The 20566-nt window shown below is 40.1% G+C and overlaps 1 protein-coding gene across 6 annotated transcripts in view; it reads right to left on the bottom strand.

Moving 5' to 3' along the window:
• sema6cb (semaphorin 6Cb) overlaps positions 1–20566 on the bottom strand; it is a 149045-nt gene that overhangs the window by 18633 nt on the left and 109846 nt on the right. For all 6 annotated transcript variants that reach the window (XM_005455151.4, XM_005455148.4, XM_003450302.5 and 3 more), the window contains 3 exons: positions 14717–14794; positions 2710–2768; positions 2187–2237 (listed from right to left, as the gene is read on the bottom strand). In XM_005455151.4, the coding sequence (XP_005455208.1) occupies positions 2187–2237; positions 2710–2768; positions 14717–14794 (188 nt within the window). The remainder of the gene's footprint in view (positions 1–2186; positions 2238–2709; positions 2769–14716; positions 14795–20566) is intronic.

Below are 20566 nucleotides of genomic sequence, written 5' to 3'. Positions count from 1 at the left end.
ACACTCATTCCTGACAAGATAAAGATTCTTTTTTCCATCGACCCCACCCTTTCTGTTTCGCAGAAATCTCCATCACCTTGGTGTAGCCCAGCAAACATTATGACTAACACATTTGGATTTGGTTCAAACATATGCCAAGAAACACACTGGGCATTAGTTGCCACAGGCACGGTATTATCAAACATATTTTTTCCCGATGACACACTCCACATCTTGATTGCATGATTAGCTCTCTGTTGTCCTTGAGGTATGGTGAGCAGCATGCTGCTATTGGCTTGGGCTCACGCACTAATAAGCCAGCCATAATGTTAGCATTCTGCAGAGTTCACACCCAGACTGGATGAGAAGAGTTTGCTCTCTCTATTTCTCACTGTGAGCCAGTTGACAGTGTTCACTCTGAATGAGGAGCCCTGTCAGTTCGCCATCTGTGCTGGGCAAATTAAAACTGTACCAGGAGGTGCTTGGCCCTGGCATTTTGGACCGCAGCTCCATGACTTCATCATTACTTTATTAACTTACCATTTTTTAAGAAAATGTAATAAAATGTTTGTCTTTTTTATTGTTGGTGAAGTAGAAAAAAAAAAACCGTCCACTATAAAACACAGAAACACTTTACTACCTACACAGGCAGGTGCTTGTCTCAAGCTAATCCCTGTGCTGGCTGTGATTGTTTGGGTGACAGTGGAAGAAAGAAAACGTCCCTGCCTTTGGTGGTTTTTTTCGAACAGGGAACAGAGCCCCCGAATGACAACAGCTTTGTTAGGCATATGGAGTGTTTTATTGTCTCGGAAAGCTGATAATTGATGTTCAGTGTAGAGACTTAAAAGGCTTTTCTTGTGAATCAGCTAGAAAAAAAAATATAGACACACACAAAAAAGAATAAACCAGAGACAGAATCTGACTGCGTGTGGAAAACTTCAAACGGAGCAGTGAAGCATTAGGGTAGTGAGAACCCCACAGGATTAAGCAGTAGGGTTGCTCATCAAGTCTTGCTACCAACTGAGTTGTAATTCCTCCAGCAGTGAGGCTTTACAGACTACTGAGGCAGTGTGGGACTGTGGAGGTCTGGGCTGAAGCCTCGAGCAAACAAAGTGGCCTCTGTTCTAAGAAAAAGACACAGAGATGTAGGAAGGATAGTTCTGAGCCATAATGGCCGGCATCTTCTGGCATGATGGGCTCGGTATTGTTATAAATCACTGTCTTGGATCAGCCACTGCCATTAGATCCCCTGTGCCTCAATTTGTCCAGTGACAAAGGGATCTGACTCCTCAACTCCTTAAAAAGTTGAGGCGGGTGCACTAGCTGTGTAGACAAAAGTGAATGAGCCTTGTTAGCAACCATCTGTTTGAAAATGACTACTTTTGAATGTAGCAGTGTCAGAAAATTGTCCTAACACCACCTCCTCAATCTTATCTGAGAGCTAGCCAGCTTAGCGCCATTTCTATTTCTATTCCGGCCATGCCAGGGGCTGTGCGGTGTGGCTGGCGGGGGAGTAATGGAACGTGACAGGGATGATGATCCTTCTTGATACAGGGCATTAGGCAGCCTGGCCAGCGGAGCTCCTGGTCCATCAAAGAAGTGATGCTTCAGACAATGGCTTCAATGTTTAAACTGTCAAACTGGCTAAGAGGGAGAGGTGGTGCCAACCATTCAGCTGCCTCAGTAAAAGATTCTCTAACCTCCCATGTAGCCAAGTGTGGAAACATTTACTTTACAGGCACATAACTGCATAGATCTAACAGGGAGTGAGAAGTCCTTTGTAATGATATTTGGGGATATTTTAAAAAGTATCCAGGTTGTTTTAATAATATGACCTTAAAGTTTTCTCAGTGTCTTACAAAGAGGTACACCTCTTATCTTCCAATCTCTCTTCTGTTTATACAAAAACCCTACTTGATTTTAAGTTGCTGGTCTCATCTTCAAGGTAACTTCCTTACACACCTCTGGGCCTCACACAGTGCTGCTGCTATGCATAGTAGGAAAAAACACTTCTAAAATAATACAGGATGCAAACAAAATTTCCAAAACAAAATAAAAGAATGAAAAGTTAAAACTAACATCCCTTTGGGAATAAGAAAGACTGTTAGTTGTTTCTTAGCTGTGAGACTGTTGACTTTACAGAAAAGGGACATAAATGGAAACAATAAAATAATAAATATACGTATAAATAAAATGTGTCCACTGACCATACGCTGAATCCAGTGCTGTGTTCTGCTTGCGAGTGGTTGCCAAGACATCTGGAGAAAAGAAATACAAAACAATATCAGTGTGATTATTATTTGTTAAGATTTGCGTTTTCTGGACAACATTTCATTAAGTTCTGATGGGAGGCAATGATTGCTGAGTTTGTCCTGTTAGTGTTTCTCATCACATCCCAGACACATGCAAAAGAGCTGTAAACAATTCACTTTGTCTTACATACAAAAACACACTTCTTTGAGCAAATGTTTAATTAGCATAGAAAGATTGAGAACAGTATTCCAGCAGGGATTGTGAACGGAGGTGGACAAACTACTTTTCAAGCTCCTTCAACATGAACTAAACTGCAGCCATAGCTGAAATAAAACATCGTAAGACTCCATTTTAATTTGTTCAAACTGCAATCACTTGCACCAGCTGCCATCGAGATCTGATAACAATCAGCAGTTTTAAATCTGCCTTTATCGATCATGTAAATTCCTAAGAATAAATGAGTTTGTTCCATCTCACCGTGGCAGGTATCGGGGTGCTGATGGTAGCCGTTCTCCACATCCTGTTCAAACCCGCCTCTGAAGACAAAGAAACAAAGACGCACACCCACACAGCAACAAAGACAATGAAGCCTGTCAGTAAATTTGCATCAATCCATTTCACTCAATGTCCATTTCTAACAAAGCACCTCTTTCCAAAATTGGTTTTGCTCAAAAGCAGCTTTTGGAGACAGGAAGGCAAGCGGAGCAAAAGAAAGGAAAGAAAGAACAACAAAATTTCATTTGTTTCACATCTGGCTGAGGTCAGAGTGTTTGTTGTTTGGACACAGTAGTGGCCAGAACTGAAGGAAAAATCTACCCTTAGATCCCTCTGCAAGGTTGTATACCATCAAATTTGTGGTGTTCAGCAGATTCCAGAAATTAGTTTGTGATGAAAGTAGTAATTTACTTTTGTGTCCTTGCATTTCCTCAGCTTGACTCTTCTGCCTGTACTCTAGTTAGTCATTTCCTACAATTTGTAGATATAAGCCTCTCTCTCTATCCACAACACCTCCTCTAGCTGCACTTTATTTTAGTCTACCAAAGCTGCAGCTGATGAAATTGGTACCTACGGTTTGCTTGCTCGCTCGCTCTGCTATGTACGATCGCCGGATGAAACATAGTGAAGTCTATCAGGTCAGACTCACTGACACCAAAGCCTATCATTTTCCCTGATGTCTTCACTGAGACATTTTCTGCTCCTGACTCCCTGGCCACCTCCATGGACAGTTCTCCAAATTAATGAGTAGCATAAAGTGAAGGAAATAAATAGAGAAAAATGAATTGCTTTTGCAGAAAGCTTTTAAAATGCTTTTTGAGGATTTCAGAGAGGGAAGGAGGAAGCACAAGGTCTCATTCAAAACACCATTTAGTGTTTTATGTAAGCGATGTGGAAGGTTAATGAATATTTGTATAATTATTATAATGTTTTATGTTCCCCAGACTTTATGCATGCTTGTGTGGCACTTTATTCTACATTCTGTTACATTTCTGTAGAGTGTGATTACATTTAATTGAGTGACAGTCATAAACTGAGCCACTGTGAAGTGAGGAGACAAAAGATCAAATAAGTCCCTTCAAAAATGTTTTTGCCGTGTAATTTTTGCCTTTGTGAACTTGTGAGTATGTAACTCAAATCCTCTTAATTCACCTTTTGAACCACTTCAAACTGACAAGAAACCCAATCTGACAATTATTGATTTTCTGCTGCTCTGATGAAAACGCGCCTACGATTGATACGCTTTTCCCCTTAATACAGACGAGCCATCTTTCACCTTCAAGTCAATCACAAATAAACGGCTCATCCAGATGCATCCGTTTGATGGTTAAGCATTGAGATTGAGCCAGTGCACGGTGGAGCGGAAGTCTTTCCAAGCGGAGCTGAGCTGAGCTTCACATCGTCGCCAACAATCCTCCCACATGTTGTAATGAACCAAATAAAGCAGACACAGGCTCATATACTGCATAAGCTTAAGTGTAATGATCCAGTATCCAAGAAGAAACACTTTGTACAAGCACGCTCACACGCCCACTCTATAACAAACCAATTAGTTCCTTATATAACCTAAACAGAAACATAAGTCTCACACAGATTTTATGCAAACACAGACCCCCAGCATCTATCTATTATTAGCAAGAAAAGTCCTCTAACACAGAGACAAGAGAAACACTTTTGCAAGCACAAATTCAAATAATGAGCATCGAAAAAGCAATAATACTAAACTCAGAAGGGGGTGGGTGAGGGGGAATCAGCGCAAACAATCATTTCTTCACTGCAAACAGTCAAATTTAGGGATTTGTGTTTGTAAAACCTTCTGCAAGGAGGCTGATTAGCTCACATGGCCCCACCTGGTGCACCAAATTATACCCTTTGTTACTCACTAAAAACCCTGACTCTTTTATACCAACTTCTTATGTTTCCTGAGGAGGGAGGGTGTTGGCGTAAGACAGGAGGTGATTATCAAATCAAAGAACACCATGCTGATACTCAGTGTTGTGTGGAGAAAAGAGTAGTTTGCAAGATAAACTTGAGAAAAACAAAAGAAGATAGATCTTTAAAAGATGCATTTTCACAGCTTGGGAGCAGTTGGTGTGCTTGACATTAAACAACAGATGAAGTTTTTATCTGTTTCTATTTTTTCCTTTTGTTTAAGTCACAGACTTTGTATGTTAGTCGTCATTTGCCTTTTACTCACGCTGCCATTGTTGCTTTTAATCAGTACAGTGAACAGTTTTTTGCTTCTGTATTTCTACACTCTCTGGCCATTTAATTAGGCATGCCTTGCTACTACCAGGTTGGACCCCCAAGTGGCTCTCAGATTTGGATTAATTGGATTGAGATCTGGTGACTGTGGAGTACTTGAGTACAGAGAGTGAAAACCAGTTTGATATGATGTGAGCCCTGTTACATGGTGTGCGATCCTGCTGGAAGTAGCCATCAGAAGATGGGTATACTGTAATCATACAGGGGTAGGTTGTGGTATTTAAACAATACAGGTCCTAGGTATGCCAAGAAAATACCCCGCATTATACCATCAACAACACATTTTATGTGGTTCCAGTTCTGTATGCTGTGGTAGAAATCGGGGACGTTTTTCCAATCACCCACTGTCCAATCTTCATTCCCTTCGGCCTCAGTTTCGTGTTCTTAGCTGTAAGGAGTCATACAAAGTGTGGCCTTCTGTTAGTGAAGCCCATCGGCTTCAAGGTTCCACATATTATTCATTTAGAGACGCTCTTCTGCATACCTTGGTTGTAGTGACTAGTTATTTAAATTACTGTTACCTTCCTGTTATAATGTGAAGCAGTTGAGCCATTCTCCTCTAACCTCAGACATCAACACGATGTTATTTTGTTCAGACTATTCTCTGTAAACCGAAGAGGTTGGTTGGTTAGGTAGCAGGAAAATCCAGCAGGCCTCCAGTTTTTGAAACACTCAGGTTACCTTGACCATGTCTGCCTAAGATCACCAACTTGCTGTCATGTGACCAGCTGATTAGATATTTGCGTTAATGAGCAGCTGAATCAGATGAAGTAGCTGGAGAGTGTACTTACATCTATATTTTGTATTATAAATTAATTTTGCTGTGAGGCAAATTTCCCTCTGGACAAACATTGTTAAGCTGAAATGACCAACATTTTCACCCTGCCGTTTCCATCCACCTTTAGCTGATCACCAGAAAAAAAACGCCTCAAACTCATTTTTTAAAGTGAAGGTCAAACAGTGAAGTGACAATCAGCAAGTGGGAAGACTATTTTATTTCACACCATGGATTAAAAGTAAACCAAGGCAATAAATAGAGTTGTTTTAACTAGTAGGTTGACCGGTCACCTTGATGTTTAAAAAATATGCCAGACTGCTGGCACTCTTCACCATAATTGTCCTGGAGTTCATGTGCATGAATAAACAGCTGAACCCAAGGACCACTCACACTGTCGTGCTCAACTTCACAATTACAAAGCGCTCGCTGCTCTTATTTACAAAATCTTTCAGTCTAAGTTCAAGTACTGCAGCTTTTACTATGCTGCCGAGCAAAGAGATCTAAATTTCTGCCTGGCGTGCTAGATTTGTTCCGTGGTCTTTATCTTTATTCTGACACTGAAAACAAAATGGCCTTCCAGCCAGGAGTGCAGTATTGATTTTATTTAGCAGATCAGAGAAATAATGTTTATGGCTGTCTGACGTTCCACTTTAACAAAGGCAATCTTAAATAACATGCCACTCTGATATGCTCACGTAAGGTGAGCATCTGCACAAGAAATTAACTCTTTCACATGGGAATCCATAAACAAGGAAAAAATGTAGGCTCAAATTAATCACATGTGTAACCACCAAGGCAGGATGGAGAACTGCATGGATACAGATGTGTAATTCAATCACACACAGGCTGAATGGCTGTAGACATTTTGTACAGATATACATGTAATATGTAAACGTGTATATATATTCTAGAGTTGAGTGCACTTCAGTGTTTCAGTAAAATAATAATAAATATTACATAACTTCAAAGAAATTTAGATACAAGGTGTTTGGGGAAAAATGTATGAACTATACATAACATACAGTATAGCTGCTAATGTCCTAAAGCAGGGGAAATGACGACTGCAGAGCCAGTTATATTTAGGATTTGCCGCCATGACTGAACAGATAAAGAGTCTGCTCCAGCTGGCAGTCAGTGAAACTATCATCACATTATATGGTACTAGTGGCATTTGGCATCAGGGTATGCCTGTGTCCCATTTTTGTTTTTAATCAATATTACCATATTTTAATTCCCAGTTAAACTCCAACACAACCAAAATGTGCAGAATCTGTAAGTTTTTAGAGCATTTAACTTTATTTTCAGTATTTAAAAGTCCAAAACCGATCAAAACAGAGTAAATAACTGAAACATTTAGTAGATGGAGGTTAATTGCTCTCCAAATACTTCTAAACACACATTGGTGAGCCATAAGGTTGCAGTGGGTGACGTATTATTTATGATTTATTGCACTGAACTCCCACACATAGTAGATTTTTTTTTTTCTTATTAATCCCACATAGACAGATGATTACTGGAAATACTAGAGCAGAATGAGTTAATCCAAAGCTGAAAATAGTCCCCAGCAAATAGACCATTCTTGTTCTTTTAATCCATTTGATTAGTGTTTTCTAAAAAGTAGTGTTCCCTTTTAAAGAAATTCCTAAGCCTCTGAGAAACTGAAAGAGAAGAAATGTATTTGTGAGGAACCGGTGAGTCCTGCAACACCATGAAAATCCAAACGCTGCTCTGATTAAAATTCAGCTCATTATACGTCATCAACTTGGATATCTGTAATCTGTAATGCACACTGGGTTTCTTTTGGTGAGTGAAAACAGTGAGTCTTTAATTTTGTGGAAGAGAAGAAAGTTGTCTTGAGCAATATCCAGAGAGAAGGGCAGGTGGTGACTGATGGCTGCATCAAATTGCCAAAAAACTTGCAATTCTTGCTGACGCATGATGCACTGCGGTCAAGGTCACTTGTTGGTGCATTTGCACTATACCATTCTGAGGCACCTGAGAGAGAACATTGAGCACAGTCTAGCCCTGAGGGAAGAACTCACTTGACTTGGACGCTACACTGATGTTTGATCTCTGGGTTGCAGATGGAGCTACAAAATGAGACCATTTTGACATAGAAAAGGCTAAATTGTAGACACAAGACTGCAAAGAGTCAGAATAGGACTATGATTTAAAGAAAAAAAGTTGGTGCACAAGGAAACAACCCTGAAGGGGCAATCAGCCAAATTTAAATCATCTTATGAGCAGAGGTGCAGAAATTTGTCATCACACCTTGCACAGAAATACTGGTGGCCTGATCCTCATCCTAGCTGTTTCATCTTCATTACAGAGCAGATATGCTTTTTCTTTCTAGGATCTTTGTCCACTCTTTGTCCTTGGCATTATGCACTGGTGACACTGATTGCATTAAATGCATAATGGATAAACTAAAACACCCAGAAATGATATGAAGCCAAGCCATCTGGTACTGCGATATTTCATTGTGAGAGAAGAAAAGATGGAAACGGGGCTGTGAATGCGCTCTGCTCTCTCCCACCTATCCTCTGGATCTGCCACAAATCAGTCATTAAAATTTATGCCACCTCTGGATGAGAAAGGAATGGGGGGAAAAAAGTGACTGATAGTCCATGAAAAGAGTGATGTGAGAGAGGAGACAGTGAGAAAAAGACAGACAGACAGAGGAGGAAGTCCCAGGAGAAAGATGACTTTTGAGCTGCTTCATCTCAAAAAGATTCTTTCTGCCGCTGCCTGATTCACATCGCTTCATCCCTCTCCCGTCCCATTGCCATCCCTTTATCATCCTCTTTTCCCTTTCTCCTCATTCACTTGCTATTTCTCACCATCTTTCAATGATATATATACATATATAAAAGATATCAGTTAATGCAGCTTTAAAATCTGATGTTACTTCAGAGTCGCACACAGAGAGCTGGAGCAGACCGCTTCTTTCCATGAATACAAAAATCTAAATGAATAACAGATGTTCTGCTCTGAGAAATCTGACTGATAAAATTCGCGTTCTCCTTCCTCAAACTTTCTCTCCTTCATTTACCCCCGTGGTCTTTTTTTCATTATTTTCCGCTCATTTAATCAACATTTCTCTGCACCTATTGGCTTTGTCCTTTCTCCCAGTTTCTCCCCCCCACCTCTCCTCCTTCCCTTTGTTTTCTTTTTTGTCTGCTCATACTTCTCCTCCTCCCTGGCAGGGGTCTGATACTGTAGTTGAGTTTGGACAGGATATTTTGGCTGATCTCTCTCAGACTACGGTCCGCTGGCTTCCAGTGTGGCTCTGTACTGCACGCTAAACACGACTCATAAATCAAACCGCGAAGCGAGTCATTCAGTGCACGCTGGCAGCACGACGCCACACCGAAACTTCCTCTATATGCGAGGACCATCAGGTGAAAACTGCAAAGTCTTCACCTCAACCACAATCACCAACCCTAAGACTCATTTCAGTTCTCAAACTCTCTGAAAATTCATGGTGCTTACCAACTTTTATATCACATTCCACACGAATTTCTTAATAATGACAAAAATATTTTAAATCATAATCTCTTCCTTAGTTCTTTGAAAGCAGCGTGTCTTTAATGATTATCTCAGCATGCACCAGGAGGCATAAAAAAAAGCCCAAACCCATAAAACATTCACAGATTTCTAAACAATGCAGCAAGTTTCTAGCTGACATCCAGCTCTCTATAAACCCAGTAAGTAATGCCTGCCCCCCCTCCTCAGTAGGACACACATTATCAGATTAACCACTTTACCCGAGTATTTCAGCCAGCTTGACTCTGTAAATAAACCACAACTTAAAATCTACAATATGCTGTTCCTTTCCTTGTCTGTGTGCAGCGACTTTCTGGAATAGTGTTAATAATGCGAGCCTGCCAGACAACCAGCTGTTTCCAGGCTATATGCTAAGATGAGCTAACCATTTGGTGGAATCAGATCGTTGTCTGGCAACCGCAAAGTCACAAAACTCCAGGAAGTCGCTATCCTTGGCCAAAAAACTCTCAAAATAGCTATTAAGTGTATATTTTCCTAAAATCTATCCCTTTACAGTCACAAGCCAACAATTTCACCACACAGACTGAAAAACAAAAAAATAATGATTTATGTGCAAGAAGCAAAATATCAGGCTCTCTCAAATACACAAATATAACGTGGCGCACAGCAACATGAATTAGAAAAAAATCCCATTAGCCTCTGTCCGTGCAAGGGCAGGGAAAGTAATATGTCTGGGTGGCCAAGCAGAAGATATGCAATAATTCCAGAGCTGCACATTTTCAGCCGTCAGAATAATCTATTGGAAGCCAGTCAACGGTGAGAGTGGCACTCTCCCTCTCTTCCTCTCCCTCTGTGTGTTTGTGTGTGAGACAGGGGCAAATGTAGTGCGATGTCAGTCTACAGCAAACTCCAAGCACAACAGTTTACAACCCATGTACAGAGAGGTAAGAAAGGAAGGAAAAAAAAAAAAAAAAAAACACCAGGCGAGGTGATTTAGCAGCAGGTTGTATATCAACCACACAGGGACGCACATAGTCCTTGACTGTCAGGAGAAGAAAATAGTACCTTTAACTGCCCTTACTCCTACCTCTCCTCCTCTACCCTTTATTACAACCATCTATCTGCCTACCTATTCATCCATCTGTCCATCCGACCAACCAGCCATCCATCTTTCTTCCCTATTTTACCAAACGGAGCGGTACACGGCTGCATGATTGAAACACACGCAGCTGAACATCACTTCTGATTTTATGGCCCAGGCTTTAGGAGAGGGGGAGGGAAGGGTCTGAAGAAAACAGAGGCAATGGTCGACCTGTTGCTTGCACATTAGAGTCCAGCTGAAATTACATTGCTTATTTTGTTCCTACAGCATACAGTCGTGGTCTGCAGTGGCCGTGAAACAAAATTGTCTCGTGTGATTGTCCTTAAATAGAACTATGACATTATTATTTTCAATTTTTATTATGGAACTGGCTTTTTATGCATTAACCAGACTGCTACTCTTTCTCAGTCTGAGTACTGGAAAGTTTGCAAAAAGTTTTTCCCCTGCTCCATTTTTATTTTCCTTTATTGTCTCCTACTACCATTTCTGAACCTGAACTTCAATTCCTTGCAGTGTTTCTCTCCACACACTACACATTATAAAAATATATATATATATATATATATATATATATATATGCGTTTAAAGAATAGAAAAAAATGTCTCACGCACCTATCACTGTGATGCAATACAGAAAGAATATGAACTCCATCAATCTTGTGTTACACCTTGGCTTGCTGAACAAGCAACCAGCCAAACATCTGGCGGAGAAAGTCATGCTGATAACATCAGTCATACATCACACAGGCTAGATGCGGACCCTGTATTAGCAAGTACACTACAGCATAAAAGTCTAGGTACAAATACAAAGACTGGTCAATTTACATGCACATTTTCGAGGTCCTATAATCAGCATCACTGCAAATAAATTCATCATGTTTAATTTTTTATTTGTCAAAACAAACCGAATGAATCAACACAGCATCCTGCTTCTTGCCCTAAGCCACACGGGAAAAGCGCCAGCTCTGCTTAATTATGTCGGCCACCTCCATGGGTAGTGCCGGGTACACCTTAACTGCAACCTCTCCAGTAACCAAACCACAGGCTAGATTGAATTTCGTGTTCTTGAATAACAGTTGTAGCCACATCACACATCAAACTGAAAGGGAGAAGTAGATGCAGTGCCCCAGTGTCTCCCAAGATCTTAACAGCCTCCACCTTTACACCGGGAAGGAACACACAACGGAAATAAATGAAGCATAAAAATTTTTGTCTTAATATTAAAAACACACTGGGACAGAGGAAAATGGGCGTAGATTAAATTTGGAGCACAAACTGAGCTGCAGCAGCAGGTTTTACTGGTGCACTACTGCAAACCTTAACTTTCCCTTTAATGGCAGCGAAAAATAGGTTGGCAGTAATGGCAGCAGAACTGTTTTTCTGCCTATTACTATACTGAGGTGTGGAAAAACTGGCCTCACCAGAAGTATTATGAGTAAAGATATATTCATTAGCCAAAACTGGAGCAGAGTGTATAGCAGAACATTATACTATACAAGTTATTTCACTGCTACAAGATCACACAAATCTTGAAAAGCTTTGAGCTCTGATGGACTGATCGATGGATGGGTGGATTTTTCTTGCTACAAGAAACTCTTTTGTGATTTTAGTTTAATAATACACCTGACAAATCCTACGCTTGCAGCTTTAACGCATTTCAAGTTTCCTTCCAGTTCGCAAGAGCAAAGAAATATATTTGGATTTTAATTATGCTGACCTGTCTGCCTCTCACCCACCACATTTTCACCATCAACAACCCAATTACACAGATTTAACACGTCCAGTACAATAAACAAAAGCGAGACATGTTGAGAGTCCGGCAAAATGATGATCACATATTCATCATGTTGATGTTGCCCACTTGTCTCATCGTAGATTAGCTATTGATTGTCAAGAGCACATCACCCCAGCAGGTCAAGTTGATCCGTGCAGTGCTGAACAACTCACTTGAGGAGTGAAATGAGATTAAAAAATTATTGCTTCTCTTCCTGTTTGGCTGCACATTATTGACTAAATTGCAAACCTGTCCTTTGTGCCTGGGAGTTAGGAAACTAATAATGCCTTTATATCGCTGTGCCCTCCCATGTGCTTTCAGACTGACCAAACACCACAGTGACTGTTCCCACTAATTACTATATGTTCGTCCGGGGAAGAATTAACAGCTGAAACCTCCTGGAGTGTTTGATTATGAAGCAAATCTGCACACTTTTGTTTGGGTGATTCATTATTATAGATGGGATCAGAAAATTACTTTTACGACATGAAGGGCTTTTAACTTTTAAAGTATGTTTTAGTTTAGGACAGACCGCCACTCACTGAAGTGGAGCCAGAAAACCAATGTCAACTAATAGTTCATTGCAGTGCCCTCTGAAATAAACTGCAGGATGACCCTTAATTAATAAAGACCAAGGTCAGCTTATTCCCTTAATAGCTTCACCTTGTACTAGCATTAATTTGCCAAAAGCAGCTTAGTGTTAATGATAGATATCTTTGTTACTAAGATATGCTACCTCATTGAGTACACCTGTTCAGCTGCTCAGCAATGCAGACATCGAATCAGCCAGTCGCATAACAGGAAGCCAGTGTAATCAGTCACAAAGACCAAAAAGAACTGAAGGTCAAACAGAGCATTAGATTTGGGGAAAAAAAGTAGTTCACATGAATAGTCCTTCATGCCAGACGGATCGGTCTGAGTATTGCTGATCTACTGGTATTTTCCCCATACGACAATCTCTGGGTTTTACAGAGAATGGTCTGAAAAAGAAAACATATCCAGTAAGCTGCAGTTCTCTGGGTGAAAATACCTTGTTGATGCCAGAGGTCAGAGGACAATAGCCTCATGGGTTTATGGCTGCCTTCAACAAGATAATGCACCATGTCAAAAAAGCTCAATCATCTCAAACTGGTGTCTTGAACATGACAATGAGTTCACTAAACTCAAATGGCCTCTACAGTTACCAGATAGCAATCCAACAGAGCACCTTTGGGTTGTGTTGGAATTTGGACATTCGCATCATGGATGTGCAGCCAACAAGTCTTTGTGATGCTATTATATCAATATGGAGCAAAATCTGGGAGGAATGTTTCCAGGACCTTGCTGAATCTGTGCCATGAAGAATTAAGGCAGCTTGGAAGGTCAACCTGGTATTAGAAAGGCGTACCTATCAAAGGGCATTTTTAAATGAGTGCATTTTGTATCCTTCAACAGATCTGAATCCCCACTAGAATTCAAAGTAAAAGATAAAAAAAAAATAAGTAGCTTGAATTTACAACTGCACAGAATCAGTTTATGAGTTAATTCACAGAATCAATATCCACCCGCTTAGTGGTTAGCAGACGTCTGTTCTGAAGCATCAAGCTTTGATTTTTGAGACTAAACCATCAGGAGAGTTGATCTGATTGAGAAACTCAGGGACACTGACTTTTCAATTACAGGGTAGCCAGCCTGTGAATCATATCTTTTTTTCTATTATGAATATCACTCTAAATGAGAACCAAAATTAGCATCATGTTGTATAAAATACTCTTTTCTAATGTAGTTTAATGTTTAAAGTAAGCAATACAGTGTTTTTTGTATAGGATGTTGTGTAATTAAACTTCTCGCCCCTGCTAACCATTCAACAAAATACTGATTTAAGGCATTTGTCTTATAACCATTTACATAGATTTGTAATGTAGCCTTTTTGCTTTTTGGCTACACTGCTCACATCCAGAGAGCAATTAATAATAACTTTCATTAATATTGTGTTTAACCAAAATTTCCTGACTCAAAGCTGACCTTTGCATTATACTCAACATGGTCAAACAGATTGGAATCCAGTGGCTCAGTGAAATCTGCTAAGCATGTCGCACTGTTCTGCTGTCAGGGTGTTGTTCTAGACGCTACTCAGAGCACTTTCAATTTTAGACATGAGCAAGAGAAACAGTTACTATCCCCAGTCTCTACATAGCGCTAAAAATGACTGGGATGTAGCAAACTGCACTACAGCAACACGCTGCAGACCCTGGCACAGGTGCCTAAAATATGACTGAGCATTGTAAAATTTGTAGGAATTTTAACAATTAAATTGCTACATTATGCAGCTTGCCATTCAAGCAAAGATCTTTCACTTGACATTAAATGTATGCATCACAGCAATGAAACAGACAGCTAATAATTTTAAATCAGCACTGCAGTGAACCTCATTATACTAAATGCTTTTGGCAATTTCTGATACAAACAACACAGCAGTGAAGCAGCTTTGATTGATTTCAAAGTCAGCGCTCGCCTAATGATTATAATGTTTTTTTTTAAAGCCCTATAAAAATTGTTGTTACTCACTGCATGTGTGACTTACCTGAAACCAGGTGAAACTGTGACACAGCTGCCCGACTTGAGCCAGATGCAGTAAGGGTCCCGTAAGGACAAACAGCTTCTGCATAACAGAAAGACAGACAGTTAGTGATGGAAGGAAACATGAAGAACAGCATGCATGCATGCAGACAGTGGATGTTAGTTGGGTAATGAGGCACTACCCAGCCACAAACCTAAAAAAAAAAAAATCCCCACATCCCTCAACTAACAAAGGGTAAAGAACTCTCCATGTGGAGGCTGGTTTGCACCACGTGGCTGAACATTTAATGTCTCATTAAGGAAAGACAGATAAGTTGAATAAACACATTTAACATGAAATTGCAGCATCCTCATTTTCTTTAAGTGTGGTTAAAACATCATTTACCAAGCAGCACTAATTGACGAAATAAAAGCAGAGTTACTGAAACTGCAGCATAAATCTTTACATCTTTATTTAATTTGCATAAAAACAGGGGGGTCCGAGGCTCAAGAGCTGCACTACTTTACTTCTACAATCTGGTGTTACAGAAATGTGTAATATTCAAATAGAGTATAGCTTCAACTTTATTGTGGAATAATTATTCATACATTTAATCACATGCCTGTCATTGCTTCCAATATTACTGCATTCTCTACAACAGAAATTAATGTTGATGCTCATACAAATAGACAGAAGTTGGATGGCAATCAGATTAGTTTCTAATTAGAGGTTGAACTGTAGACTTGTTTTTGTCTGGCTATAAAAACACAAAAAGACATTAGGGGGAAAAAAAGAAAGGTTTTGTGACATTTTGCATGTCTCACAGGCTTAAAAGTTACAACCAGCATCTGTTTGGTTTTGCATTATTCATGCATTATACATCAATTCTAAATCTAGCTAGGTTAAGTTGTTCATTAATAATTAGGGACATATGATGAATGTCAAGATTTTAGTGTAGTCACGCTGGCGAGGCATGCATACTGTAAAAACACAGGTCAGTCAGCTGACACTACTTGCTTTAGTATAAAAACACAATGAGTGGACCCGTTTACCTCTTTCCTATAGCAGTCAGCATTAACCTCACTTAGTCACGGTTCCTACAGTAAAAACTCCCTGCAGCATTGCAACATTCAGTACTTTTCTTCCATTTTGAGACCCACACATCAGTTTTGTTGATAAAACTCTAACACTGCATTCTGCACAAGTCTGTGGATGCAATTTTCCCTCTCTGTGTTGTATGAATCATGTGGCCTTCATACTTCCAGTATGTCTCTGCAAAACAACGCTGGGTGTCAGTGAGCGAATGAACACAATTTTTCACAGGTGCAGAGCTTACTTTTTGCATGTGTGTGGTATTCACCCAGCAGCACCGACATAATGAGCATAAAGTACGCCCAAAAAGAATGACAAAAACAATAATGCTCTCCTGCTTTTCCCATCTACAGCTACTTCAGAGATATTTTTAGCCTAATTCCAAAGAAAAGAAAAGAAAAACAAGTCAAGTAAACCTTCAAGGCAGACAAAAAGCAAGTTCTAACAAAGATCCTGTGACCCGTTTTAAATATCTTTAAGTATTTACTGATGTCTCAACTGAACATGCAGGTGTGTGCAGCTGTGCCAACATATCACTGTGCCAGGTCAGGAAAACGGAAAGTCAAGACAGGACATATTCTCCCATTAGTACTTGTGCAATCTGCAGCTGCAAACTGGGTATAAATAAATACACGGGCCAAAACATTACACAAACTTTCTTTCTTTCTGTCTTGATTGAAACGACAACAAAAACCTATCCCTAACCTTGGGATCATACGCATTAAGAGCAACACTTTACAAAGCAACACATGTAATCATGTATTTGAAGGGGGAATGCAAAATAATACCCATCCTAAATTCAGTAACTATATTCCAATTGCTAAAGCAACAATTTTCTTCAATTATCTGCATACTGGGTTGATGGGAAAAACATGTATGATCACATGACCAGAAATTTCCCAACCTAAATTCCTGTGGAGGGCATGACATGAAATGGCACGTCCTCCTCATTTGATTTAGCTTTTTAAAGCTAAATCAAACGCACTGCAATAATGGTAATGTCAAGTGACAAAATAAAACATTTGTCTTTGTCTTTTAAAACAGCCGATATTAGATTCTTTGAGCTGATGCCCTTATCAGCAGGATGTCATTTGTCAGTGTCTTCCAGAACAGCAGTTTGTGTGCTGTGTGGATTAATTCAAACACCCAGACCTCCTCCTAATGTGGACCTTTGAGGCTCTACAACAATATCCTATATCTTTACCTTTCCTCGATCCACATGCTTTGTCAAGAAAACAAAACATTAAGACATATAGATATAGACCGCTCGCTTTAGGCATTTTCACAAACAATTGCTACGGTTCTTGTTATTGGGAGGACAGTACAATAATACAAAAGCCCTGTTGTTAATGTAGGTTTAGGCAAGGTCATATACTTGGCTATTTCTGAGTGCTTACCTCAAAAGTAGACTTGTATTTGTGTCTTTAGGCATGATGTAAGCATTCTTGGCAAACCAACATCTTTTTCTTTACAGCTTGGAATATTTTTATTCTGAAGGATAATTTATTTGCAATAAGAGAATCATTCTTGGTTGGAGGGGCTTACAATATGAAGCGGCTGGAGATATCATCATTGTCAGATGTCTATCTAAAAATGGTATACAAAAACCTAAAAATGCAGACACCACTGCATGTTTTCTTATGTTTCAATCCTCGTTTTGCTCTTGTTCAATGCAGGGCTACTGACACTTCAACATGCATGGGAAATGAAAAACAAAATGCCAAAATAAAACCCCCCAAAACTGAAGTGTTTTATTTGTTTTTGTCCAGCATCACAAATTGAAGCCCTCTAGGTATCAAGAACCTGAAATTAGCCTCATCCCGTGTGTGACTGCCAATATGTGACACTGCGTGCTGCATTAATACATTATTCATACAGTCGCCATAGGGTCTGTATTTATATACACATCTAACTCTACTGTGCCTCTCCTCTCACCGTCATCATAGAGATTCATCTACACTCACAGGTCAGAAACTGCCATCAGCACTACAGTACAGTCAGTTCTCCAGATCTGATTTCTAAAGATGTGCAGTGAAGTCATTTTTTCTTTGTCGTAAGTGCAGCTTCTCTAAAACAGACTTGTGTGTGTCCCGTGCCACTCTTTAAAACTTCAGACCTCTCTCTGTCAAACTAAAGTGAACACAGAGGTGTGTATGTCATGTTGTGTGTGTGCGTATGGGGCATCCATTAGCTGCTGAGGGCCTCCAAGGCTGAGCCTCATGACTTCCAGCTGTCATGCAGCCACAATTTTGAGAATAACAAAATACTGAGTGGAAAGGATTTCAGATATGATATGTCACTGGTGAACAACTATTTAAGGATTACATATATTTGCTTGATGGAAAACTAAAGGTAATATTAACCATTCTGAATAGTTACTATGCTGCTTAACATTTGCACATGTGGTTTCATACCAAGAAGGTGGTCAAACAGGTAAAACAATCACATGGACAACATGTCTGTGAAGGTTCTCAGTCATCCAGGTGATCGTAGTCTAAGGAGCTTGGAAAGAAAAGTGTCTGGACTTCTTTAAGTTTCTTGAAGACGTTTCATCTCTCATCCGAGAAGCTTCTTCAGTTCTAAGAGCAATTGGTGGAGAGTCCCAGATTTCAAGCCCTATGGGAGTGTCCTCAAGAGGGCCATGGACCCCCTATTATCGAGGCGCTATCGAGGATGCCAATGTTCACATTTTGGACAGAGAAGACAGATGGTTTGAAAGAGGAGTGAAAGAAGCCACCTATGTCCATGACCATCTTTGAACAGAGGCGGTGGTTTACGACACCAACTGTCTGCCATCTATAATCCAGTTTTGAGATCCCTTCCCAGACGCCTTAACGCCCACTCACATCCTGGGCCTTTTGACCTCAGGAAATCACATGATAGGGTGGGGCTAGGTTTCACAGTGGGTTCACCCAAAAACCCTGGGTGATTGTGACCCACACCTTCACTCGTGTGATTAGGTAGAGGATCAATAGGGGGTCCATGACCCTCATGGGGGACACTCCCCATAGGACTTAAAATCTGGGACTCTCCAGCAGTTGCTCTTAGAACCTAAGAAGCTTCTTGGATGAGAGGTGAAACGTCTTCAAGGAAACCAAAAGAAGTCCAGACACTTTTCTTTCCAAGCTCCTTAGACCACATGTACAACAGTTTCTTCAGATTACCTGTAAGAAAAAATTAGGGCCCTGTATTGTCTACATATCCATTACAGTTCAACTTTGACCTTTTGTGCTGACTGCGACACAGTTTTGGAAACCACTATATTTCAAGTCAAATGAACTGTTCAACCAAGATGAACATTAGCTCCAGACCAAATGTACATATTATATATTTATGCTCAAGTGAAAATACTCGTATGTCTCTTACCCATAAGAAGTGCAAAAAGGACAATTTATTACAGGAGACTGCTTACCGCCTCCCACTGGCAGCCATAGCTATAGTTCAACAATGACTATCATTATTCTCTAACCTTACACAAGAGAAAAATGAGGTTCTGAAATAAGAATGGGCTTATAAGTGTTATTCTGCTGAGCAATTACAGTGTGTTTTGTTGTTTAATGTGCGAGACTTGTTTGGAGGATTAGACTGTCTGATTTAAAGCCTTTCTATTAACCTGACTGCTCATGTGTCTGGCACCTTTCGGATGTTATTACAGACTTGCAATCTTCCCGGATATCAGCAATAACTTTGATACAATACAAGATCATCATAGGTTACAGAAAATACAGCCAACGCTATAAAAATACAAGCCAAGTTTTAACAACCTGGAATTACCCTTTGAGGCATTACATCTTCAGTTAATTAATAGTACCCTGTATGTGACAGCATCAATTGATATAAATTTATTTAAGAGCAGTGCTGAATAACAATATGAGCAAGTTGAACCAGTTCATATTAAAAAAAAAAATATATTAAAAAAATAGACAAGCGAGCTGAAAATCCTTGGATCTAAAGAGTTTGAGGGTTTGGGGCCTCCTCTGCCCTTTTATTATACTGTTTTATTAAAATTCCCATTTCATCCAGTTCTCTGCTGCTGTTCAAAACAGAGCGTTTTCTGAAACCTAATATTGGCAGCAGGGCCTCGAGTGAGAAAACAAACCTGACGGTACTGGTTTTAGTGAGTGAGAGAGAAACAAGCCAAGAGTGAGAGAAAATGGAAGCAGACACCAGAGAGATGGAGTAAATCTCATCTAGAGGGAGATAGTTTCAGCGGTGTGGTAAAGGAGGATATTGTGGCTGAAATCTGACCTCCTGGCCAGTGCTGATGCTGCTTATGGGGGACGCTAATCCCAGGATGAGGTGTGCTGTAGCTGTAAGTCTCTAAAAAGGATCTGTGGATGCAGCAAGGCCATGAGCTCAAGTAAGACAGGCCCTATCCATTTTCTTTCTGCTCCTTCTTTTCCTTTTTCTCTGCCTTACAACATAAGGAAAAGAAAGCAGTGACCAACATTACTGGCTCTCATCCAATCAGCTGGATACAATTTATGACTAAATGATGTTGAGAGCTTCTCCAGGCCTTTGCAATGAGGGGTTTGCATGCTATGGGGGTATATGCATTCCCTGGGGTAGCTGAGGAGAAATCCTTCCTCTGGGTTGAAGGGGCTGAGAACGAGGGGGGGTATAAGGGGCCAACATTCCTCACAGCACCAAAAATAGACCCTGAAGCTGAGGAGCAACTACATTAACTGAGGCTATAATGTAGTTTGGCAAAGCAACTTGAAGCTGTTGCTGTGCTCTGCTTATAAGCGTGTTCTTTCACAAAAGCTTTTACTTTGGCCTGTT

This window comes from Oreochromis niloticus, linkage group LG11, assembly GCF_001858045.2.
Source record: "Oreochromis niloticus isolate F11D_XX linkage group LG11, O_niloticus_UMD_NMBU, whole genome shotgun sequence".
In the NCBI taxonomy this organism is placed as follows: domain Eukaryota; kingdom Metazoa; phylum Chordata; class Actinopteri; order Cichliformes; family Cichlidae; genus Oreochromis; species Oreochromis niloticus.
Note: the sequence above shows the minus strand (reverse complement) of the source record. Positions and strands in the feature narration are given on the sequence as shown.